This window comes from Nymphaea colorata, chromosome 2, assembly GCF_008831285.2.
Source record: "Nymphaea colorata isolate Beijing-Zhang1983 chromosome 2, ASM883128v2, whole genome shotgun sequence".
In the NCBI taxonomy this organism is placed as follows: Eukaryota; Viridiplantae; Streptophyta; class Magnoliopsida; order Nymphaeales; family Nymphaeaceae; genus Nymphaea; species Nymphaea colorata.
Window position 1 is genome coordinate 9,166,018 of NC_045139.1, and position 26,873 is coordinate 9,192,890.

The 26,873-nt window shown below is 40.3% G+C and overlaps 1 protein-coding gene across 8 annotated transcripts; it reads right to left on the reverse strand.

The window, feature by feature from the left end:
* Window positions 1-14: 14 nt before the first annotated feature.
* LOC116247279 (phosphoglucan, water dikinase, chloroplastic) lies at window positions 15-26,329 on the reverse strand. 8 transcript variants are annotated; one of them, XM_031619351.2, is made up of 20 exons: window positions 25,993-26,329; window positions 24,689-25,295; window positions 23,907-23,993; window positions 23,662-23,793; window positions 21,976-22,101; window positions 21,724-21,902; window positions 21,372-21,456; window positions 20,892-21,056; window positions 20,751-20,803; window positions 19,343-19,551; window positions 18,770-18,888; window positions 18,250-18,320; window positions 17,951-18,068; window positions 17,667-17,753; window positions 17,473-17,559; window positions 17,304-17,380; window positions 14,125-14,266; window positions 13,831-13,939; window positions 1,012-1,111; window positions 15-54 (listed from the first exon to the last, which is right to left on the reverse strand). In XM_031619351.2, the coding sequence occupies exons 1-20, from the start codon at window positions 26,190-26,192 to the stop codon at window positions 30-32; spliced, it is 2,778 nt and encodes a 925-aa protein (XP_031475211.1). In that variant the 5' UTR covers window positions 26,193-26,329; the 3' UTR covers window positions 15-29. The 8 variants fall into 8 exon arrangements, 7 of the variants coding, with proteins under 7 accessions (XP_031475211.1, XP_049932358.1, XP_031475209.1 ...); XM_031619349.2 differs by lacking the exons at window positions 15-54; window positions 1,012-1,111 and adding exons at window positions 6,965-7,302; window positions 7,468-8,400; XM_031619348.2 differs by lacking the exons at window positions 15-54; window positions 1,012-1,111 and adding exons at window positions 6,965-7,313; window positions 7,468-8,400.
* Between the last annotated feature and the right edge of the window lie 544 nt (window positions 26,330-26,873).

The following is a 26,873-nucleotide window of genomic DNA, read 5'->3' on the forward strand; positions in this document are numbered from 1 at the left end:
CCCGAATGCACGGTCATATCGGATGATAATTAAAATTGTTTCCACCCAAGTATCCTGAAAAGAAAAGCGTGAGGGAAAGAGAGAAAAGAAGAAAACGAATGAGCCAAAAGAGATACTTCATTTCATATTTGATGAGGTATTTATACAAGTTTACATATATGTACAAATTCCAAAATTTTGAGATTGGAAGATCATAATTTTGTGATTTACAACAATAGAAGGAAAGATTATTATTTTTTTCCTGAAATTTAACTTGCTGATTTTCCTTTTTGATATACAGGAAAGATTTTCTTGATTCTATCTTTCCTAAAAATCAGCTTGCTGATTTTCCTCCCTAATACTCCTCCTCAAGTTTGTGTGTATAAATCTGAAACACTCAACTTGATTCTTAAAGTTTGAAAACTGTCTCTCCCTAATGGTTTAGTGAAAATATCAGCTAGTTGCAAACATGATAATACATGATGAGCCCGAATTATTCTTTGCTGAATTTTTTCTCTTACAAAGTGACATTCTAGCTCTATGTGTTTCATTTTTTCGTGAAAAACTAGATTTGCTGAAATATGCAAAGTTGTTTGATTGTCACAATATAAATTGACTGGTTTATCATGACTCCACCACAAGTCATTCAATAAAGGTTTTAACCAAACAACTTCACAAGTTGTCAAAGCCATTGCTCGGTATTCTGCTTCAGCAAAAGATTTGGCAATAGTAGACTGCTTCTTTGACTTCGAAGAGATAGAGCTATTCTCCAAGAACACAATATATCCACTAACTGATTTACGAGTAGTAGGACAAGTCGCCTAATCTGAGTCACAGTAAGCCTTCAATTGTTTTGCACTTGATGATGATAAAAATATTCTTTTTACTGGTGAAGCCTTCAAATACTTCAATACTCTAAGTGTTGCTTCATAGTGTATAGTTCGTGGCAATTGCATGAACTGACTGAGAACTTGGACTAAATACATTATGTTTGGACGAGTAATGGTTAAATAAATCAAACGTCCGACTAACCTCTTGTATGTAGCTAGATCTTTCAGTGGAATACTATCATTGGGAGTTAATCGTAATTTTTGCTCCATTGAAAAGTCCATAGGCTTGGCTCCCATCAAACCTGCATCATTCAAAATATCCATGATATATTTTCTTTGACTTAGAAATATTCTCGATGGCGCTCTTGCAACTTCTATGCCAAGAAAATACTTAAGTATTCTCAAGCCTTTAATATGAAATTTCGAATGTAAATATTGCGTAACTGAAGCAATTCCTAGTTCATCATTTCCTGCAATGATAAGATCATCAACATACACAAGAATAACAATACATTATTTTTCATGTTTTCGAGTAAAGAGAGTGTTGTCAGCTGATGATTGAATGAAACCAACACCTTTAAGTGCTAATAATAGCTTGTGAAACCAGTTACGTGGCGCTTGCTTGAGTCCATACAGAGACTTATGAAGATGACACACTTTATTAGTAGGATACTCCCCCTCACTCAAGAGGCCTGTGGAATGGACATGTATATTTTCTCATGTAATTCTCCATGTATAAATGCATTACTCACATCCATTTGATATATGTATCATCCTTAAATAGAGGCAAGAGCAAGAAGCGTGCGCATGGTTGTTAATTTTGCAACTAGAGCAAATGTCTCATGATAATCAAGTCCCTCTAGTTGAGTGTACCCCTTGGCGACAAGTCTAGCTTTGTAGCATTCAATACTTCCATCTGATCGTCATTTTATCTTATAAACCCAACGACAGTCAATTAGATATTTGTTTGGAGGCAAAGCAGTAATAGACCATGTACTGTTTTGTTTAAGAGCCCAAATCTCATCAGCCATGGCACTTCGCCAATATTGATACTTAACAGATTTTGTATACGAGTTGGGTTCTACATCACTCATGATAGAGGTTAAAAAGGCATAATGAGATTTAAAAAATTTGTGAACAGAGAGATACTTGTGTATGGGATAATGTGTACCTGAGAATTGCTTAGTTGAAGTAGATTCCTTAGGCGGTGAACTTATAACCATCACATTGGAACACAGATAGTCTTGAAGGTAGGGAGGGGAATGACGAGTACAGCTAGATCGGTGTAAAGCAAGTGAGTTTGGAGGAGGTGAAACGTCTGACATAGGTTGTTGATATGAAATATGAGAGACTAGTTGATTTTGGTCATTGTTAATGGAATCGTGAGATTGAATGGGTGATAGTGGAGAAGAATTTTCTAGAACGCCATTCTCACATGATGTCATATACTTCTCATCAAGATAATAATCTTGGGGTTGAGGCAAAACGACGTTGTTCAAATCATTAGTATGACAATTTTTTGTTAGAAATGATAAATGATCCTCAAAAAAGGTTGTCTCTGCTTGTAAAAATTTGTTTCGTATCTAAATCGTATACACGATACTCTTTTTTATTGTAAGGATAACCTACAAAAACACATTTGTGTGCACGTGATGAAAACTTATGCAGTTGATTTAAATTTTTGGCATAGTACAAGCATCCAAAAACACGCAAGTCTACATAATTGGGTTTTTTATTATAAAGAAGTTCAAATGGAGACTTGTCATTTAAAAGAGTTGACGACATTCTATTTATTAAAAAAGTTGCAGTCAAAATACATTCACCCCAAAAAGTAATAGATAGGTTTACTTGAAACCTAAGTGTTCGTGCCACCTCTAATAGATGACGATGCTTCCTCTCAACATACCAATTTTGTTGAGGAGTTCTAACACATGAAGTTTGATGTTCTATGTCAGGTTTATGAAAATATGATTGCATATTATTAGCTGTAAAATCAATACCATTATCACTCTGAACACATTTCACGTGAGTATTGAATTGAGTAAATATCGTAGCACAAAAATGAGTTAAGCAAGAAAATGTTTCAGATTTGAACCTCATCAAGAAGACCCAAGTAGATCGTGTAAAATCATCTACTATGCTGAGAAAGTAATGTGCTCTCGTGTGTGACGGCATAACATATCCTTCCTAAATATCACAATGAATCAAACCGAACGGATCACTTGCTCTACTAGTATTAGTTGGAAAAGGCAAACGAGTGAACTTAACTTTAATACATGCATCACAAGGAGAACCATGCTTGAAAATAGAAATGTTTTCATTCAATAAAAAAGTCTTATCAAATGAAGGATGTTCAATGTCATATATGAGCTGTCATATTACTTAAAGAAGCAAGCAAAGCATGTGAAGTAGACAGAAGAAGAAGATGGTAAAGTCCACCGCTCAAGCTGTTCACTCCAATCAACTTCCTTGACAAAGGGTCTTGGAAAGCACAACAGGTTAAAAGAAAAACAACAATACAATTAGTAGACTTGGTAAACTTTGGAACTGATAATAAATTGTATTTAAAATCAGGGATATATAGGACATCAGTAAGGCTGAAAGATAAACTGTTCCAGTAATAGAGACTAGTGTTTGATGTTCATTTGGTAGGTTGATCACACGATGTTTTGGTAGAGTTTTGATATCAGAGAGCAAATGTAAATGAGGTGTCATGTGGTCTGAGGTTCCGGTGTCAATAACCTAAGGAAAATGAGTTGAGAATGATTGTTTACCCACTAGATTAGCAGCAGCCGGTGAAGTATCAACATTTAACCAAGATGCCAATTGACTGACCTGTTCTTCAGTAAGTTGTGACAAAACAACATTGACTTTTATACTGTTTTCTGATGTTCCTCATTGTTGCGCCTTTTCAATTTTAGAAGAATCACCAGTTGAACCTGCAACCTTAAGATGATTTGGAGGATAACCATGAAGCACATAACATCAAGATTTTATATGCCCGAGCATTCCACAATAATCACATTTTAGTCAAAGACGATTGCGAGTAGCATTAGGCATCTTTACATGATTCTTTTTGGTATATGATGCAGGACAAGACCTGGCTGCAAGAGGTATGTTATTGGATCCAGACATTTTTGGTGTGAGAAGACGTTGAGTCTTTTCTTGAAGCAGCATAGACCCTATTAATGTTGGGTAGAGGATTGATAGCAAGAATTTGACTATGAAGATTGCTAAAACTTTGATTCAACCCCATTAAAAATTGATGAACTTTTTCATGATCTTGACATGAATGAAACTCTTTGAATGCACCACAAGTACACAGACACAGTTGAATAAGATCCAAGTTCATCCCAAAAAGTTTTGAGTATAGTAAAGTAGACAGTCAATGAATTTTGTTCTTGACGTAAATCAGATATATCTTCTTCAATTGATAAATACGAGTATTGTTACCTTGATAGAAACGTTCTTGAAGATCAATTCAAACCTCGTGAGCTTCACTAGCATAGATGATGCTATTCGCTATCTCCTTGGATAATGAGTAAAGAATCCATGATAGAACCAAGTAATTACAGCGAACCTATGCCATGTAGTTTGAGCTAGTGGTTGCGGGTTTTGGAATAGAACAATCAACAAATCCGAACTTGTTCTTGGCACTAAGGGCCATCTTCATTGCCCATCGCCATGTGGAATAGTTGTCTTCAACAAGTGGATTGGTCACTAGAATAACACAAGGATTATCAAAATGGTGCATGACGAAAGGTGACTCATTCTGATCACCAGAAATATCAGCCCGATCAACCAGAGGAGTTGTCACCATTGGAAAAATATCAAATGCGCACAAAAAATTAGTACAGCGCATAGACGTCTAGATTCGACTCGGAGAGAATCCCTTCCCGTTTCTCAGTCAATTCTTCCTCGGAGGTAGTGAGATAAAATAAAATTTCACACTTACGGGCGAGAACCTTGAGTTTTGCAATAACTCGAGAAGGGAGCGACAATATCTCCGTTAGTGCCCTTTCTGCTTCAGAAGTCCAGCAACAAAGATCTCCCTCCCAAGCAGAAGCAAAGATCTAAGAGAGAGGGGACAGAGACCTCCCAACAGCGTTTTCCCTTCTACGGTGGGCGGAGACCCTCCCGACCAGCGACGATGGTCTCTGGCGCATGCTCGGTAGCCGATTACAAGGTTGGTAGATGGTGGAGCAAGCGGTGGATGCGACCATTCAAGGAAAGCTGCTCCGGTGAGAGTGGTTGCAGAGGGCTGGCGAGATGGAGGACTCTGGATTCTCCTTGTGTACTAGGGCTTCCCTCTCTCTCTGTGCAACAGGGAGAATGGGGCTAGAGGGAGTGTACAGAGAGAGAGGCAAAATAGGGAAGAGAGAGCGGGCGAGAGGATGGACCCAACAAAATCAAAGCCCGGTCTTGCCGCTGATTTCGCCTCCATGAAGGGAACCCCAGAATGAGCCAAACTAATTGGCGGAAACCCTCCCATGGCGATTTCCCTTCTTCCTCTTCTAAACCCCTATCCAACAAAAAGGGAGAACAAGGGAACAAAGCAAGAGAGGCAAAGAACAAGTGGGCGACCTCCTGATCTCAACGGCTCTCTCTCTCTTTCTCGCACTTCATGTAGAAATCAAACAGGGTATGCGACTCTCTTTTTTCCTGCTCTTCTTTCAAAGCTCTGATACCATGAGAAGAAAAGCGTGAGGAAAAGAGAGAAAAAAATAAGACGAATGAGCCAAAAAGAGATACTTCATTTCATATATGAAATGATGAGTATTTATACAAATTTACAGGTATGTACAAATCCCAAAATTTTTGGATAAAAGAGAATAGATGAAGACAAATGAGGCAAAAGAGATATTTCATTTCATATATGATTATACTTCATTTCATATATGATGGAGTATTTATATAAATTTACATGTACAAATCCCAAAATTTTGGGATTGGAAGATCACAACAATCATGTGATTTATAACAATAGAATGAAAGATATTTCTTCCCTTAAATTTAACTTACTGATTTTCCTCTTTGATATAAATCAGCTGGCTGATTTTTCTCTCCAATATATCCTACTCCGGGCCCAGACCTTTACATTCCGAAGTCAAGCACTACTCCGGGCCCAGACCTTTACATTCCGAAGTCAAGCACGGCCCTGTTTCCCGTCGCCATAACTTTTGCCCCTACTAGACAAACACCTCCAATTGCGTCGCAATAATGTTAAATTCTTTGATCTTTTTGCTCCTAAAGAGAAGTGCATAATGCCCCCGTGACACCGGTGAGATGCTGTTGAGTGTTTGGGCCCCGTGCGGGGTTCCCCCACGCCACGACACTTTTTCTCTGTAGGTCCCATCCACTTGAGGCATGTGATACCATAGAAAGGGTCCTAAACATGGCCAAAAGGGGCTCGGCCCCCCAGGCGTTTGATCAACTCTGGATACTAGCGGTTGGTGTTACGTTACCAATGGATTTGTCGCCAGCATCGTCGGCATTGGCTTGAATCGCCAGACTCATATCGGAACGGCTTCCGGCTACAAGACAGGCCGACGGATCGCATGTGAATACCATGTCCACCCGCATAATCAACCAACTACTTTCTCCATGGTCTTGGTGGGACAGGCAATGGAGATTTTTTTCCGTGGTTTTGGTGAAGGAGAATGGAGACCAGAGTGGAGATGGAGATGAGCTGCAGTGGTGGCAATGAAATCAAAACGGGTTTTTCTTCGGACTCAGAGACAGACCTACCGAGACGCGCTTGAGGCTCAAGTCAAGAGTGCCCCTATATATGAAATGATTTAAAACCTTGAGCGGTTTCACTGAAAGAAATAATATCGAGGATATACCATCATGGGATGAGAATTTCAATAAAAGATATTGAGGATCAAGTCAGATGAAGGAAAGAATTTGAGCCGATGATGATATTGGAATTTGCTAAAAATAATTATAAACCTTAGAGGAAAATCTTGATGGGAAGAGTTACCATCGTGTGAATTGTAACAGCTCCTTTTATTTAGTAGCGTTCCTTTCAGACGGTTGTAAAGTTCCTTATAAATACGAGGGACTTGAACTATGAATTCTAAGGTTGATGGTGGCCTTCATCTACGTCAAATCATTTCTCATCCTTGTTTTATGTTTTTGTACATCCTCATCTGTTGCATTCGAGCGTCAAAATAGAAGCAATCGAATCACTTAAACTGGTTCAGTCACATCACCTTTATCACATCTCATACGTATACAATCAACTGAACATTCGCTTTGTATACTGCAAACCAAAACATGATTGGAGAAGCTTTTCCTGGTCCACCTGAACCTAAGCATGGTTGCAGAAGCCTTTCCCAGCTAACTTTTAGTAATCCTTCAAAAAACTATTCAAGATCATCGTTCGTTGGTGAAGCCTCACGTCACATATACCCAAATGTGCCAGCAAACTCTTGAACCGTCCACCGTCTAAACTCCTTCAGACATCGAGTTTTTGAAGCAGTGAGCTCACCTGATAATTTGCTATAAATACCAACCACGTTAAGACCGTCCATATCAAGTGCTAAGGAACAGACCAACCTTTGCTTATTTGTTACTTTTCATCAAATTTTATGTGAAACAGTCTCTCTTTGTTTACATTTATTGTAAGCGCAATATGTATAACTGGCAAGATTACCTCTACGAGGGATATGCCATGCGGCCTGTTCTCAGGGCTGCGGGCGAGTTTGAACAATGTATACGTCTTCACCTATTACACAACCTTCCACATCCTGTGGCCCACCAAACTTCTGCTCAAGAAATAATCCAACGGCGCCTAGCCTCTGCCCAAGTTGCCTGCGGAAGACAGGATCTACAGAGAGAGGCTTCTTGCTGTAGTTAACGGTCAACTTGATAATCTCCCCGTCCGCCGGCACTGCCTTGCTAACTACCAACTCCTCACTGAAATTTGCGAACGCCAATGTGGTTACACTCCCATCAAATTTCCCGACTTTCAGACGCCAAGGCGTGCCACGTGTTCCTGATGCCAGCGTCTCGCCAAGCCCGGAAGCAACCTCTGCCTGAACCATTTTATGGTCATGGTCAGTAGGGCTGACTGTGTGCAAGACAAAGGAAAGGTCCGGAGATAGCATCCCCTGAACAAGAACAGCCATGACTGCATCCTTCTGCGGGACACCGGCAGCTCGTCTGCTTAGTACAGCCCTTCGTGTGTACAGCGACGCCCATACTCGAGCAACGGCGTGGCCAAAACTGTCAATATTAGAAGGTTTGACATTAGGAACGGATTCATATAAACCAGCTGCTGACATTCCAGCCAAGTCTTCGACATTGGCGCTTGAGCGCACGATCAGGCTGGCGTCGTTGGGAAAAGCTTCTGCAAGCTTCTGTATGGTTTCTACAGAAGGGCGTTGAGCCGACAAGAGTGACTGCAGCTCGGTGCATAGCCTGTCCATTTCATTATCTTCCATCTTTGCGGTCTCCACTTTTTGCAAAAGAGCACCAAATTCTTCCATTGACCCACTCCTTACAAGAGCAGATTCCATCGCACCGAATGGAATGACTACGCCAGAAGGGACAAGAAATGATGCTGGAACGCCTTGTTCGTCGTACACTGAAACAACAGAAAAGAAACAGAATCAACAAGGCAAAATTGGATTACCATGGTGGTCTTTCATGAAAGGCCCAAAAGAAAGATATAATCTAATCTTTGGGTATCACAATTTGTCCAGCTATCCACTTCCAAAATAGAAGGGGAACAAGGTTGTAGAAACACGAACCACAAGGAGAGTAGAGAAAACACACACAGTATACGTGGAAAACCTCAGAAAGAGGTGAAAAACCACGGGGAAGCTCTGACCTAGGGGCAAATCGCAACCCTAGGAGAGAGAAAATCACATTCACTTAACTCAACAATTACATGTAAGTGAAGAATATATAGGAGGGAGAGAAAGAGTGCCGCCTAGGATACCGAGCCCACCTCGGTATCCGTGCCCCATAGGACCGGGTCCAGATATGGACCCGGTTCCCCATTACAATATATTCTAACACTCCCCCTCAAGCTTGGCATACATGTCAAACATGCCAAGCTTGCTAACATTTTTCTCAAACTGAGATGTACATAAAGACTTAGTTAAGACATCTGCAACTTGATCTTCAGACTTCATATAGGGCAGAATCAACTCCTTTGAATCTATGCGTTCCCGTATGGAGTGGCGATCGATCTCCACATGTTTAGTCCTGTCGTGCATGACCGGATTATTTGCCAGGTTAATAGCAGACTTGTTGTCACAATACATCCTCATCTTCTCTTCCATTTTAACCCCAATATCTGCTAAAAGAATTTTGAGCCATATCATCTCTGTAACCCCCATAGCAACCGCCCTGTATTTAGCCTCAGCACTGGACCTGGAACAAACTTCTTGTCGCTTACTTCTCCAGACCACAAGGTTACCTCCAAGAAAGATGCAGTATCCTGTGGTAGACCTCCTAGTATCTGTGCATCCTGCCCAGTCGGCATCAGAGTATCCTTCAATACTTAGTCGATCTTGCCGAGTGTAGAGCAATCCTTTCCCTGGGTCATTCTTTAAGTATCCCAATACTCTTTCAGCACTTTTCCAATGACAATCAGTAGGGACATGCATAAACTGACTTAACACACCCACAGCATACGTAATATCTGGGCGAGTAAGAGTGAGATAAATAAGTTTACCAACCAGCCGCTGATACCTCCCTTTTCCTTCCTCATCCAAGATAGTCCCAGATTTGATACTTATCCTTGTGCCAGACTCCATTGGGGTAAGAAAGGGCCTGCATCCCAGTTTACCTGTCTCTTTTAGAAGATTTTTCTTTGGCTCATAACAAGCCCAGTCTCAGATCGCGCGATCTCAATTCCCAAGAAATACCTTAGTTTGCCCAGATCTTTGAGATCGAATTCTGCAGCTAACGTTTCTTTCATCTTCCTTTTTTCCCCCTCGTCGTCACCTGTGACAATCATATCATCAACATATACAAGTAGAAGGCTCACCAGACCATTTCTCTGCTTGATGAAGAGGGTGTGATCACCATTTCCCTGTTTATACCCATTAGTCTTCATTACAACCCTTAGTCTTTCAAACCACGCTCTAGGGGACTGCTTGAGACCATACAAAGCTTTCTTGAGATAGCAACACTTCCCGTTCCGAGCATATCCAGGCGGCATGCTCATATAGACTTCTTCCTCAAGGTGACCATTCAAGAAGGCGTTCTTGACATCAAGTTGGTCCATGCTCCACTTCTTCTGCACTGCAAGAGCTAGGATGACCCTTACGGTCTTCAGTTTCGCCACGGGAGCAAACGTCTCAAGATAGTCAATCCCATATTTCTGGCTAAACCCTTTAGCAACAAGGCGGGCTTTATAGCGTTCTACTGTGCCATCAGGTTTGTACTTCACATTAAACACCCACTTGGAACCAACTAAGTGAGTTCCCTTGGGGATGTCAACAACCTCCCACGTACTGTTCTTTTCCAGGGCGTCCATCTCCTCTGTCATGGCCTGTAGCCATTTAGGATCCTTCCTGGCATCTTCCACTGACCTGGGAATAACAGCCATAGATAAAGAGGTAACAAAGCACTTGTAGTCTTTGCTGAGTTTAGCATATGAAACAAATCTCTGAATAGGATGAGAAGTACATGACCTGGTGCCCTTGCGCAGGGCTATGGGAAGTTCTTCATTCATTGGACTTGGATCATCCGGAGAGGTCACAAGATTGGGAAGATTGGGATTGGCAACATCGACATCTTCCATCACATCCTTCTTCTTCCTGCTGTAAACCTGACCAAATAAGTGACCTCGAGACTGTTCTTCCACAGGGCCCCCCTCCATCTGACTGTCTCTGTCCTTCCTGACAACGTCTTCCACACTTGGAGAACTAACTGTATAATCCAAGAAATCCATGAACTGAATCAACTGATGCGAAGAATACTCTTCCCTTCTGTCACCTAGACACTCCCCCTGAAGAGGAGTCGCAGGGAAGTATGCCACATGTTCATGAAAGGTAACATCCCTGGAGACATATACTCTGGAAGTGCTAGGGTCAACACACTTGTATCCCTTCTGAGTGGAGGAATACCCCAAAAAGACCGCTTTGATGGACCGGGGATCAAGTTTCTTGAGAGTGGGACTATGATCATGGACAAAGCAAACACACCCAAACACTCGAGGGGTCAAAAGGCCAGGGATTCTGAGTAGGCCACAAAACAGAATAAGGGGAATGACCATTCAACACACGAGTAGGCATACGGTTAATGAGATGAGCACTAGTGAGAAGTGCATCACCCCAGTACCGCTTAGGGACATGACGTTGAAACATAATGGCCCGGGTGACATTTAACAAATGACAGTTCTTCCTTTCAGCCACACCATTTTGAGGAGGTGTGTAGCTACAGGATGTTTCATGTATAATACCCTTGCTTCGCAGGAAGTCATCAAGGGATTGGGAGACATACTCTCGAGCATTGTCAGTACGAAGGGTCTGAACAGGGGTCTGGAATTGAGTTTCAACAAATGCCACAAAGTTTTTGACAATGTCGGGAACTTCACTACGTTCTTTCAACAGATACACGAACGTACACCGGGAGTAGTCATCAATAAGAGTCATGAAATAGTGAAAGCCACGACAAGTGGGTACTCCCGAAGGACCCCAAACATCAGAATGAACCAAAGCAAAAGGACGGTCGGCTTTATTGAATGAAATAGGGTACGAGGCCCTAACATGTTTAGACAACTGACACACTTCACAGGCGAAGGTGTCCAAAGAAACAGAATGAAACATCCTAGGAAACAACTTTTTAAGCAACGGGAATGGAAGATGACCAAGTCTCTCGTGCCAACGCATAATGATGGATCTGTCCTCCATGCCAGGCAACTGTCCACTGGTGGCTGAAATCAAAGCAGAAGCAACTTGTACGGGCAGTCTGTAGAGACCATCAATAACCGAACCAATCCCAATCTTCTGCCCCGTCCCCAAGTCCTGCAGTAAACAACGATCAGCAGAGAAAATTAGATTACAGTTTAACTCTTTGGTAATACTGCTGACAGATAACAAATTGACAGGAATGTTGGGAACATGTAGGGCATTATGAAAACAATATTTGTTCAGTAATGATAAACTCCCTTTTCCAGCCATAGAGATAGAGGAACCATCAGCCATAGCCACACGCTGCTGCCCAGAGGTCAACCTGTACTCTTGAAACATCGTAGGGTCCCCTGTCATATGATGAGTGGCCCCACTGTCAACAATCCAATCACCGAGGGAGGAATTACCTTGATCACTAGTAGCAACTAGGGCCTGGGCTAACTTAGCCCCCTCAAAAGTAGAAGCATCATCCTGGGTAGACAAACGACTAATGTATGCTTGCAACTCTCTAAATTGATCTGAGGAGAGCTTGGATTTTGCAACATTGGTCGACCCTGGACTAGGCTCGGGCACAGAAGGAGCACGGCGATGAGGAGGAGGACGACCTCGGACGAGACGCTTCTCAGGATGAAGGTCCCAACAAAAATCAACAGAATGACCCACTTTGTTGCAATGGCTGCATCGGCGAGTAGGACGCTGCCCTGTCCCTGAAGTATGGCTCACAAAGGCTGCTGGAGAGCTCCCCTGATGGGAGTCAATATGCATAATCTGGCGCCGTTGCTCCTCAGACTCAATACGAGCATATACCTCTTCGATTCCAGGAATCTCATCACAGTTAAGAATCTGGCTCCGAATGGTTTCAAACTCATCACGCAGGCCTCCAAGGAAGATAAAGGTGCGGTCCATCCATTCCTTTTCCCAATACAGGGCATGATCTACACCACATTTCCAGTCATCATTCACATGATAGTCAAGTTCCTCCCATTTGGTCTTCAGGGCGGCATAGAAGGAGGCAACAGATAAATCACCCTGTTTAAGAGCATATATGCTACGTTTGATTTGATATGCACGTAAAACACGTTTTTTACGACCATACATACGTGCAAGAACAGTCCACATATCATATGCAGTCGATTTACGCAAGATCAAAGGCTGAATATCTGCGGAAACCGAACTAATAATCCATACTTTAACCTGACTATCTTCCAAAGCCCAGGTCGGCCATTGCGAATCAGTTTTAGAATGTGGAGGCTTCTCCCCAGTGATATAGTGCAGGCGACCACGACTAGTAATGCCGATTTCTAGGGCAGCAGACCACGAGAGATAGTTATCCTTGTTCAGCCGAATGGAGGTGACATGAACAGGCAAGTTCTCACCCTTGGTATTGCTGCCCGTGTCCAGGGCATCATCAAGCTTGGAAATCACTGCGTCAGCCATGGCAATCCCCAAATAAGGTCACAACTGGCCGGCGGCGAAAACAAGATAGCCGGCGGCGACGCGGAAGAAGAGGGCAGCGGAGAAGAAAAAAACCAGTCGACGGCGGCGCTGGGACCTGTGACGGCAGCAGGGCAGGGCGGCGCTGATAACGACGGCGACGCTGGGAGCGGCGACGGCAGCAGGGCAGGGCAGAACGGCGCTGGGAACGATGACGACGGCGGTGTCGGACGGCGGCAGCGTTCCTGGTCGGCGACAGCAGTAGAAACAACGACGGCAGCGGCGCTGGGAACAGTGTCGGCGGCGGTGCTGGAAACGGCAACGGGGGCAGCACGTGAACGGCGGAAAAACACTACTTGCACACCAACGATCTCACACGCAGTGGCTCTGATACCATGTAGAAACACGAACCACAAGGAGAGTAGAGAAAACACACACAGTATACGTGGAAAACCTCAGAAAGAGGTGAAAAACCACGGGGAAGCTCTGACCTAGGGGCAAACCGCAACCCTAGGAGAGAGAAAATCACATTCACTTAACTCAACAATTACATGTAAGTGAAGAATATATAGGAGGGAGAGAAAGAGTGCCGCCTAGGATACCGAGCCCACCTCGGTATCCGTGCCCCATAGGACCGGGTCCAGATATGGACCCGGTTCCCCATTACAATATATTCTAACAAAGGTAAAAAAGGGTCGCCAATGCCTGCTTACCATTTGCAGAATCTGCTGCTAAGGACATGAGATGGCCACAAGCAGCTGCCTTTGCCCCCGACGTGGCTGGGGTTGCATTTGTTAGGTCCACAACTTCATCATGAAATGCCTGGTAATACAACAAGTCAAGTCAAGGCAGATGCCATAGAGAACGAAGAGACACTTGTTCCAACTAAGGTAGTAGGCATAAGAAATACACAAGAAATGCGTGCCCAATTTCTGCACATAACTGGATATGGAAGCATATCTGATTCCATTGATGAGTACATGCACGTGTTCTAGAGGGGACATTACCTGTCTTGGAGTGTGCACATGAGACAGCGAAAAAGGCTCAACTCGAGATGGCTTTTCATCAGCTGTCAAATTAACCGTAGAGCTGGTCGCCTCAGATATACTACACGCTGATACGTCAACGCCACTAGATGAGGCTTCCAATCTATGAAAATGCAAGCATTGTGGCACCATAAGACACAATTTACTGATAACACCAAATGAAAGAAACTATTCACATATTACTCTCTCTCTCTCTCCCGGATTTCACCGGCATTTACCCCATGTAGATATTTATCACTTTATCTCAATCATTGTCACATATATCATCGTTTTCCCCAAAAAGGAAAAGAAAAAGGGGGCAAATAAAAAATAAACAAATAGAAGGTAAAGAAGAGTGACATTTTGAAGAATGTGAAGATTAAAATTTAGCATTTCATCGTATTTTCTATCTTTTTCAGTAAGAAAAGAATTATTTCTATTACTTTTTTATTTTTAAAATTTTTTTAGCTCCTGAGAAAAACAAAATTCCAGATTAATAATCAAAGAAAATCCTTGTCAACAGAAACCGAAGAAAAATATTTATGATAATGACCTCAAATGACATAGGTTCCTGGAGCTTGCATACAATGGACATGCACATATTTGCATAAAAATACATGTATGAAGGTGGTTTTCCTCTTGAGGACGTACTCCCTCATGTTCGTTTGTGTTTGTCAGTGTTATATGTTGGCATAAAACAGCCCAATGAAAGCCAGAAGTAGCCAATGCAATGACACTGGCAGAAAACTGAACTCTCCTCAGATGACCACTGCACTGGCTGTTTTTAGATGTCATGGGCTCTTTATACCAACAATGGGTATGAGCTGAACAAGTTTCCACAATGCTCAGCTTGCAGCTTTGGTGTTGTGTGGTTGATTGTTAATCATAGCAAGTCATCCACATCCTCCTACTCCGACATGAGTATTGCCATCTCCTCTATAGGCACAAGCTCAAACTTTGCTTGTCTGATGCAGTCAATGCCGGTAGATCAACATAGGCAGCATGCCAAACCAGCTGCTTGATTTTCCACTCTTCTTCCCACCACTTATGTTTCCAACAATAAAAACAGGCTAGCAAAATAAGCAAATCCCATTCTTGCCATTCAGATTGGCTTGTGGGTGCACTGTCGTAGGGAGTGAAGCAGGACTTGATGCACTCATATGGATTGAAAATCAGGGACAAGGTTTTGCCCAAATTTTGGTGTAACCGAGGCCCTGTATGACATCATCCATGAGTGCTTGGGGAGGAAGCCAAACCTGATCAGACCTCACAAAATTTTTGTGGTAAGAGGTCTGCGTCTACACAGCTGGAGGCCTGTCCTGAATAGGAGCTTACAGAAGCTCGTGCGCTCCTGATGACCAGGAACCATAATGGAACAGCTTGTTACATTGCATTTCTGACAACAGTGAGATCACTCTGTGCTTGCAAGGGGACATAACAACTATTGACAGCCAAACGTTCATGGAACCCTCCCGTCTTCACCCCTGAAAGTTCTACATTCGAGTATTTGCTACTATTACCAAGATTTGCACTAACAGCCATCCTACCCAGCCTCAGAAGGACCTTCATGCACTCCAGTGGTGAATCAGCAAGACAATTTGATCAGCCGGAATTGGATGACTATTCAGCAAACATATTTTCACTGTTGGATATATCTGTTACAGCATGTAGAGATAGAAACAAGACACTAATCCAGCGTGCAGCCCATGCTATTGGCATTAGCTGCATCAGACAAGAAAAGTTTTGATCTTTCAGCCACAAAGGAGATTACTGATCCTCAAGTCAGGAAGCATCAAGATTTCAATGACTTGTTATGGCTGATAATCAACTGGACAACACCAAAGCTGCAACAAGAACATAGTGAAAGCATGAATATGGGCCCATGGCCCATTGTTGGGGTAAAACAGCCCTCCTAACAGTGAGAAGCAGCCATTGATAGCAGTGGAATCCAGAATTCTCCTCAGCTGATTGCTGCCTTCCATGTGCAGTGTAAATGCCAGGCAGGGACCAATCTTCCCTCATCACACAGACATATATAAGGCCTCAGAGGTCATGAATGGCGCAGCATATAGACAGTTTCTAAAATGAACCGCTGCACCTTCTGATGCATAATGGTTCAATCTTCTTCCCTTTCTCTGCCTGAATGTCCCATAAAAGTCAGGCCAGTATCCGTATCATAGAATACGACTCATCTGGATGGAGAAAACTTAGAAGATATGGGTTCGATACACAATATGCCTGTGTATCGCACCCGTATCGGGTGTATCGTATGATACATGACCTGTATCGTATGACAGACACGATACACCACGTATCTTACGATACGGGGTTAAAATTTAAAAAATGAGCATGAGGTCCCTCTTTACTTGATTCTTTTAAACTGAGACCCTCTCTCCCTCTCTAAACTTCTCTAAAGCCTGTGAGAGTACGAGATTTTGCTGGTTTCTCCAAAAAATCGCTGATTTGAGGAAGAAACCATCATTTTGACGAACTCGGGATGCAGTTTACTAAACTCTACAACACTATAAAATCTAAATTCATATGTCATAGATGCTCTTCAAACTTGTGATAGATCATGAATGATTTAATATGTTATTTTGAATCTCTTAGTCTTACTTTTCATTTTTTGAAGTTGTTGTTGTTATATATGCCTAAGGTTTATGAATGATGAATGAGGAATCATTAATGTGCTTTATGTGTGATGAGCTTTTTTTTATCGGAAATACATTGTTCTTAAATTTTCTGATGTTTTGGCTATTTTTATTGATTTTTCATTATTTTTTTATTAATTTTTTAGTGTTTTTTAATTAGAAAATCAATTTTACAATACGCTATGGTACATTTACTATACATTACGGTACAGCGTATAGGTTGGCCCGATCGATACACGATATGATACGCCAGTGACAACATTGAGTCAGGCAGCTCGGGTTGGGAAAATTATTTCCAACACGGTACTCATGAACTATTATGAATCACACTAGTTGTATGCTCGTGAAAGTTGAAACTAAACGCAAATTTGAAATGCGAGCAGGTTTTAAACTTAGATTCCATGGAAGAGGGGAAAGAACCATTTCAAGTAAATATAAATCTAAGAATCAATTGAAATATTTAAATTTTGAATTTCTATAATATCCAAAAAGAAGTAATTTAACTATAACCTGACAGGTCTTCCCATAAGACCTCGAAGCCCCGCAACTTTTTCTTCATCTTCACAACTTACAAATACCACTTTTTCCTGTAAATTGTTACAAAAGCAGGTGGAAATTGAGGTTTCATGAAACGATGTACATAAGCATTTAAGAACCCAGAATAAGGTATGTAACTCACTTGTCGTGCCCTAACACCTAAATGTGACAGATGTGGCAGCTCCTGCAGAAGTACAACTCCAGCAATATTGCCCCCAGCAGCCTTTACCTGGATAACAAATTATTACAGAGTACAGTAGCATAACAAAAAAAAAAATTAACTAACTGATCCTGGTTAGTAAGGGAAGGAGAAACTCCAGAAATAGAATCTGCAACCTCTTCATCACCATCAGCTCTATTGACAAGAAGAATAACAGGACCACTGATGGAAGCTGGCAAGCAACCAGGACCAATACTGTCGACCTGATACAGAATTTACAATTTTCTCAATAGAATTGAAATATTATTTCAGGGAAAGAAGAGAAACATAGCAAGCATGCTAACAAAGCCATCAGAACCGTATCATAATTCTGAAGCATAGACTAGTCAATGTGAAACAGAAATCCTTGATCAATGAATTGTTGTGAAAGAAAGTCACAATCCAATAACTATTGAAATACCTGAACAAGGGTCCCGACAGCTGTTCCTGCAACTAAAACATCCCAACCTTGGGTTCCCAATGTCATTCTTAGTGCTTTCAGAAGAAAAGAGCACATTTTTGAGACCTGGAAAATAACACTGGAAGAAGGTATTTTATATCAGGACCATATTAATGGTTGATACCAGCTAAGAAACAGCTGATAATGTTTCCCCATGTCTCACAGATGCATCATATTGTCAAACACGTACAAGTGCATGTTAGTAAAAGAAAAGTACTCGCATCACCATCAAATTATGACAATGAGAAGCGAGTCCATACCCTGCTCGAATTTCAGCTTCAGTATATGTTTTTATGCTGTCCTCAGGAATCCCTAGAGCATTTCCCAGTTTCTGCAACATCATGTTTTGTTAGAGAAAATGGGTGCAAAAAAGATAGAGTATTACTAGGAAACTTTTCAAGAACACTGAACAAGAAGAGAATATCCATCTGCATAAGCAAGATAAAAAGTAATAGAACATCAAGGTTGTACATTTAATTAGCTTCTATGGCATAGCATGCCTACTGCAATTCAGAAGCACAACAGAGGAATTGCACAAACAAGCAACAAATTATAAAGATAGAACAGGATGCCAAATGATTGATGAGAAAATAAAAGTGTTACATAGCAGAACAGCAGAAAGAGTTTCTGGCATTCTATCATGTAAACACATGTACTATGGAACTAATGGAAGTCAATGCCACTTTCCTAAAACTTAGCTAGCAAACATTATGCATGTGTCGGCTTCAAAGATCAAATATGACAGACCTACAACTCTAGAGAACTCATGCGTCTACCAACCTGGACTTTGTCAGGTAAAAGTTGAAGAAGGATCTCTGTGTAAGACTCAGTCAGCCTCCTTGCTCTATCAAGAGTGGCCTTGATCCTCAAAGCCCAAATTTTCTTACCATCTTCATTACCTACACAAAGAAAAGGCTAAAGTTTGCACACTTGAGAGATCACACATGTATGTGTATATTGCTGTGTGTGTCTCCTTACACTGTATCTCCCCAGATATGCCTCCCAATGTTTTAATCTTTTTTTCATAAACATAACCACATGGACGTGTGCATACTCATAATGTGTGAAAGTACAGGAACAAAGAAAAAAAATAATGAAAACCCACATGGAGCTTTGATTTTAGGAACCATGAAAGCTAAGACAATAGACTTATTAAACATTATAAAATCTTATCCACAAATCAGATTTTCATGATTATTGTAAATCCTATAAATTTAGATATTTTGCACCCCATCAGAATAGTTAGATTTGTGAAAAATAACACTGACATAGCTTTATATATATATATATATATATATATATATATATATATATATATATATATATATATATATACCAGTAGTAAGAGGTTACCTTCACTTTCTGATAGACCTTTTTCTTTCCAGGCCAACAGCTCATCCTCAATTGCTCTACACTCCCTTGGCTGCCAACCTGAGAGCCCAATTTGGTGTATCCCGATCATAAGAGCCTCCAGAGGATAGTTCCAAGAACCCACATTCTTCAAGTCCACATTTTGAGCAAGCAAAGATGAACCACCCACAGTCTCAAGAGCATTGAGCAATCTGCTAGGAAAGCAGTAATTAAAGTATATGGAATTAATTACCTGAAAGATTGCTTGTATAGTTTTAACTGATCAGTGGGAAGCATCTAATTATCCTCTTAAGAGTTTATTAATGTTTACTACATTTATAAATAGAATGAATGCATAGACAAAAGTTTGCACTTTGCACAGCATTCAAAAGATATACTTGGCGTAGAAATTATGACGTTTTTGACATTTCCTGAGACTCAAAACTTGCAATAGTACTGGAAGGTACTTCAGAATATTGAGTTTATATATCTGTAGGAATTTATGCTGAAAAATCAGGCAATCGAGGTAATAAAGGAAAGGAAGGGGCCTTCCCCTTCGAGGCCGGTTGCGGGCGAGGAGGGATTTGAACCCCCGACACTGTGGTTCGTAGCCATGTGCTCTAATCCTCTGAGCTACAGGCCCCACCCCGTCTCCACTGGATCCATTCCCAGGAGTACCCTCCAAAAGGAACCTTTCCTCTCCTCAGCCATTTTATTTCAGATTAAGAAGATGTGGAAGTGTGTTTCTCTCTACTCTATAAGAACAGTGCGTTGTTCCGAGGTGTGAAGTGGGAGAGAGGGGATGTCATAATTAGAGTTTTGAATAATCTCACTAACCTTATATTATACTTCATTGATTCATTCTATAGATGAAAATGTTCATAAAGCTACAAGCTTCTTCAGGCAATCAGTAAGTGAGATCCAAAGCAAGCAAGAACTGTGTTCTACACCACCAAGGAATTAATATCAATCTTTCCTAGAAAATTTACTGCCATCTGAGACGATGCCTATGACTTGAACCACCAGTTATATTTCACAGCAAGGACCAAGGACCAGATGGAATTACATTTCACCCAGGCCACCACATAAATAAGCAGCAGTCAAATCATCTCTTTCTTTTGAAAAACTCAATTCCTGTGAAAGTGGTTATAACTTAATCTGTAGATTCCAAACTAATGGCCCAGATTCTCATATGAACTTTTCACTATTTCAAGCATCTTTTTGAAAAATGACAATAAATTTGTCAGAAGTGAAAAAAAAGAAAGGCTTTCAGTATGCCATATCAAAAGGTTCCATGCAAACAGCATTACAAATATTGCCCTGTGGTACCAATCTATTTTTTGTGGGTGTCCAAATAATGTCTTATACAACCAACATGCACAAAGAACAAAACAAAAGATCTAGACTGTACCTGCTCAAAAGAACAAAAGAATAATCCTCAAGGTTGATCTCACAAAGCCGCCACTGTTTCACAATCATTTACAAGCTAAGACATTAGAATTATTATTGATGATCTAATATTTAATGCGAAAGAAAACAAAAAGACCACTACCTGTTGACGCATTGCTATTGCTGTGTCAGATGCATCATTCCTGAGACCACTTTCCAGACCTTTGAAAAGCACCATTCTTAGTTCTGTTAAAGAATGTAGGGTTTGCATCAGCAGATCCACATTATCTTTCAAAGTGTCACCAGACTCATCAAATATGTCAAGATTCTGCAGATGTATACAAGAGTTGACAGTAATTAGTACCTTGATTAAGACAGGAAACTTTAGAAAACTAAGCAACAAAAAGATGTGTTTCCACTGGTTAAAGTTACATAACTACATAGCTTCTGATGGTACACATAAAAGTGAAGTGGAAAAAAGGCCCTCATGGTGAGCTACTTCCATAGCTTTTTATGGTATAGTTCTTATTTCCTTTTTCATTCAACCAACATAACTACATATATAACACTTGGCAACATTAAGATAAAATATTCAAGCAATCGTATGAAAAAAAGGAAGCAAGGCTGTCACATAGAAGTAGACCTTCTTTGACTCCAAGAAAACTGTAAGAGCTTTTAAAGATTGCCCATCCAGCGATGGTTGGATTGATTCGAGCTGTTCAGCAAGGCTGCCATCAAATGCATGTCAGGAAATATCCAACTCAAGGGCAAGTGAGAAACAGCACGACTTGAAGGGTGGTCAAATAACTTGAATATCCATACAAAGAGCAATGCACATAAAAACCAATGTAAGAAACTAACAAGCAAGCAAAAGCTGTGTACATATTCTTATTACGTAATGATTTATTAATTTGTAAAACTGCCACTGACAGAAGCAACTTGCCAATAACCACAATAATCATATTTTACCAATTAGAATGAAGTAAAGAGCATACCTTCCAGCATTGAAGAAGTCTTTGAGCTCACGATGGAATATCTTAAACTGTTCTATGAAACCTTCACTGTATTCTCCTGGCGTCTTTGTTATTCTAGCAAGCATAGCTTCTGTGGCAATCAAATCTTCAGGACCGGCATTTCGGTGGAGTTTGTTCTGTATTGTATGTTTGATCTCTTGCTGCCATTAAAAAGTATTAGGCTAAGTGAACTGTCAATAGATGTCAACATCAAAACCATGCAGTAAGAGATACCTTAAGACTGTGAGGTATATCATTTCTATGTGCGATATCTCTAATGCGAGTCAGCGGGACAGATGCAGTGAATTCTGACTTGAATGAAGGTAAACAAGAATGAACCTTGCGGATAAGAAGCATCTCCTGAACATAGGTAAAAAGAATTCTGTTAACGGAAAAAATGTGAAAAAATAAGCAAGTTATTGAGCTACTAGCCTACTAGACAGAAAAGAAAGTGCGGATATGAGCCAGTATGCGTAAGAAGACCCGCAAAATCAGAAACCAAAACAACATAAGTTCAAAAAACTGAGAGTAAAAGTAGTAAAAAAACTAGTATCATGATTCCTAAAACACTCACCTTTTCTTCTTCTGAATATTATAGAAACAAATTCACTAAAAGAGGAAACAAATTGCCTGTGCAAAATCAGCAATAAGGCGTTATCGACAAAGAAAGATATCCACAACTGTTTATGTCAGTGTCACAAATATCGTGAGATTTTTTAAAATCTTATGATATTTACGAGAAAATCAAATGAAACGGAAAAAAACAGGGAAAATTTGCGAGACTTTGAAAATCTCACCAAAAATGAAAATCTCATGAATTTATTGCAATTTGCTCACAACTTTTTTCCTGAGATTTTAATATTTTTATTCTCTTGAACTTTTAAAGTTTTTATTATTTTTATTGTTTTTAAATTTTTCAAAAATTGCTGAGATCTTTCCGAGATTTACCCGAGAAGAGGAACTTCGCCAAAAAATACTCAAGAAAGACCTGGCCAAGATTTTCCCGATTACAATATTTGTGATTACAATATTTGTAATAACGATTTATGTAGCAATAATCCTGATCTTAGGTGCAAAAATTCAGAAAATTGGCAAAATTAGTATGTTGTCTGAGTCTCATAAGCTTTTATAAACCATTCTAAAAAATCTAAACCAAAAAATGTGCAGTCCATATTGATATTGTTATTGTTAAGACTAAACATTTTTTGTTAATCGAAAGAGTGAACAGGTTTTTCTAGGTGTCCCATGTAACAGTTCTGTTGTTGAGCAATTGTGTAATCACAGGAGCCATGAGGTAAAGGGGTAAACATTGGAAGATGCGTGACTGCATGGTTCCTGAGCAAGAAAAAAGAAAAATGTGAATATCTCATTTGACTGTCTGAACTGGAAAGAACTCCTCTTCTTATCTGCTTTCATATCAAGTGTACTTTTACACTCTTAACATCATTAGAAACCAAAAGTTTTCAATGTTTACCAGTTCTACAAACCAAGATTTCAGAATTAAGAACATCAAAAGGCTCCAATATTTTAAAACCCAATCGCCAAAAATTAGGCAAAATGCAGTGCATCTATTTGATATCAAAAATTAGGCAAAATGCAGTGCATAAATTTCTTAGCCAAGATTTATACCAAAATATGCACCCAACTCATGTTTTTGGTAGAAGTTTTATCTTCTCCTTCCAAGCATAAGAAAAGTTACATAAAAAAGGAATTTAACATGCATGAAACTTCATCTTTATTGTAACCAAACAATATATACACTACCCAAACAAGGTGGTGGAAAATAAAAAACATTGAACAACAAGCGCTGAGCAGTTAACCATATTGTTGCAACAAAAGAAATTGAAAGCTGACCTGCTTTAAGTGGTCATTCTAGCATCAACTAAGAAAACATAAATTCATTATGCATTGTAACCCTACCTCTGGTGTTGTATCTTTTGCATAGGTGAATCTCTCCAATTCACGAAAAATGAGCCTTGAAATTTCAGCATGCCTATTTGGCCGATGATGGCCCCCATCTTCAAAGCAAGGTATTTGACCTGTATTAATCCACTGTTTGGGAAAAGCTCATCAGTACATATATGTCCAGCAAACATAATTCTAAACCTAAACTTTTTTGAATCTTTATAATCCTTTCCAACAAAATAACCTCAAAAGAGGAACACCTTCAGATATATGGCAGAATAGATGATAGCTTCGAGCCGATCACTCCTCTTCGAGTCTCCCACCAAGAGCTCGCGCACAACTTCCAGCTGTATCAGGGTAAAATTAGAAGGTAGTTCATTCTAGATGAAACCGGCGCTGCAATATTAGCCAAACATGGAGAAGTACCATCATGCCAACCATCACATGATGAAAAAACCATCAAAGAGTTTTACACACATGGAAGCTTTCTGGTCTTCCAAAAGATTCTAACTCTCTTGTTACATGATGCCTAAAAAACATAGAGTAGCTTCTATGTCAAGTAATATGCAACAAACCATAAAAACAGAAAAAAAAAAAAGTACTTGCTTTTCCCACCTTTTCTCTGTTGTATCAAAAAGCTGATACGATAATTAATAGAAATCTATCAGATAAATGAGATGAAAACAGAAAATCATAAGGAATGATCACTTGATGAAACTCAAGAGATAAGGGAAAGCCATAGTGATGAGCTCATCTCTTCAAGCATAACTTCTTATCAGCTAAAGAATGGTACATAAATAATGGGAAAATAACAAGCAAACATTTAATAGAAATCTTTCAGATTACTAAGATTAACAGAAAATCATAAGGAACTTGATGAAACTCAAGAAATGGGGGAAGCCATAGTGATGAGCTCATCTCTTCAAGCATAACTTCTTATAAGCTAAAGAATGTCATAGAGATTGATAGATCAAAAAAACAAGCATGTATGTGTATATAGATAGGTCAATGCATTGTGCATGTACAAAAGTGAATAGTATACCTTTCGCCTCCAGTTCCTTGAAACCTTGTCACCTTCAACTAATTTCAGTGCCACACCCAGTAACCCATCAGTGTTCCATCTCCTTTCAGTTTCTCTTGCAGAGTGTTGATTAGAACTCATAAATTGTACATCATTCCCCTGCCATTCTTGGACAAAAGAGCTAGGCTCGTTGACTGAAACAGGGGCATCAACCATAGACCCATTACTACTTGCCACCGCCTCCTGTGTAAATTCTTCTTGAGGTAAAGTAACTACATCTGACAGTGCAATTAAACTGACAGCCTCTTTTGTCACGTTCCAGTGACAAATCATTTTATACTCTCCCTCCATTGGTAATTTCAAAACTCTGTTGCAACCCGCTTCCCACTTTATCTTGTTCTGGCTAGTTACAGTCACAAATTTATACTCAACAGTCTCACCACCTTTTAATTCCAAATCAGACACCCAACCATCTGTCGTCCATGATAATTTGACCGGGTTTTTCCAAACGCCAAGCTCTTCAGAGGAACCCAAGATAGCAATATGTTCACCAAATTTCACTTGATAAGCTAACAAGACGTGAAGAACCACTTTTCCATGCTCCCGATGTGATGGTGTCCTCATTTCCCTAGTCACATACGGTAAGAGACTTCGTTAGATTTGATTTTCCTGCACGATTAAATTGCACCACTAATACAAGCGTGCACATAAGAAACATAGTTACATTTGATTTTCCTTTACAATAAGTTTGGTTAGATTTGATTTTCCTTCACAATAAAATTTTGATTAGTAAACTTGATTAAATACTTACATTTGATTTTCCATTAAACTTTATCATAGGATAAATGTGGACACCGAGAGTCGAGATAGTATGTTTTATCCCACAAAGCACGTTCTAGGCTATAGGTAGTCGAACAACGAATGAATTAGTATCAACGTCCTAGTGCATGAATATTATAGGAAGTGTTCACCTCGATGAACTACTTTTATCAGCCATCTAAATTTTAAAATAAAACAAAAGGCCAGAGGCGCCACCATTTCTCGAAACATTCGGACCTTTTATCCCACTCAATCATAGACTTAAATTCCTTCAACAACCTGATCTCGTCCCGTCCACGAAAAACAAAATCCTTATTATCATCGACAAAACATCAAGGAAGCAACATCACTCATCAATATCATTAACAAACCACGTAATCTCCAACATTAGTTATCAGCCCTCATCAAAAACACGAGAAACTAAAGGAACAAATGCCGATGAATTAAGCAAGAAGAAGAAGAAGAAGACTCCAAGGAGCTGAATCAAGAAGCAAGAAATGTGAAACCTTCTGCCGGACGAAACATCGGCAGCACTACGAACGACGAAAGACGGGCTCCAGCACGGTTTCCGCTCCGGGCCCTGGAGAGGGAGGAAGAACCGGAGCTTCCTATGGAAGATATGCCTATGCGAACTCCCAGAGGATCCCTTCCGAGACGAGGCGTTGCAAAGGGGAGACGAGCAATGCACGAGGTAGAGAGACGACATATTGCTTCTTTCCCGATGCAGAATCAATGGCGGAAGAGGGAAGAAGAAGGTGGTAAACTCGGAAATTTGTTGGATTCTCTCTCGTGTCTTCCCCTCGGGAGGGGAGAGGAGGGAAGGAGGGAGGGGGAGAAGCGGAGCTACACGGTTGTAAGAAGTCGACTGGCGCTGCATATATATAAACCTATGCCCATCTGCCACGTGGGCTGCAGAGGATCATCACGAAGGTTGGGGCTTAATAACCCGCAGGAAAAAACTTAGGAGCGACAGAGATTTGCGTTTATTAATCAAGGTCTTCCCTTAATAAGCTGCCACGTCAGTCCACTCTATGCAAATTAATGAAGATTTTCACGGAGCTCGGACTATCTTTTTCGTCTGATATCTCGAAAAATATCCCTTCCTTTTTACACGGCGAAATGGGGCCCAAGATATTTTCTCAAGAGCGTCCGTTCGGGCCCACACACGAGGCCTTCCGTTTTGGGTTTTGTAAAAGAGAGAAAAAAAATATATTCTTATTTTAAAATATTTTTTTTAACATGGAAAATATTTTGGCAGCGCTTGAATAACACTTTAAAAAAAAAATCATTTTGTTAAAACTGAGCCTTTTTGTAAACTTGGTTTAACTTAGATTCAAAAGTTGGTTTAGATGTTTGAATGATAAATGAAAAACTTAGATTTAGTGGT

What these genes read in the sequence shown, in the direction of transcription:
- LOC116247279 (XM_031619349.2), bottom strand. Translation starts at nt 26,192, where the DNA reads ATGTCGTCTCTCTACCTCGTGCATTGCTCGTCTCCCCTTTGCAACGCC. An exon ending in TAGGTGTTAGGGCACGACAA is followed by an intron (nt 17,381 to 17,472) that starts GTGAGTTACATA and finishes AACAATTTACAG; the next exon opens with GAAAAAGTGGTATTTGTAAG. An exon ending in CTTATGGGAAGACCTGTCAG is followed by an intron (nt 14,267 to 17,303) that starts GTTATAGTTAAA and finishes GCATTTTCATAG; the next exon opens with ATTGGAAGCCTCATCTAGTG.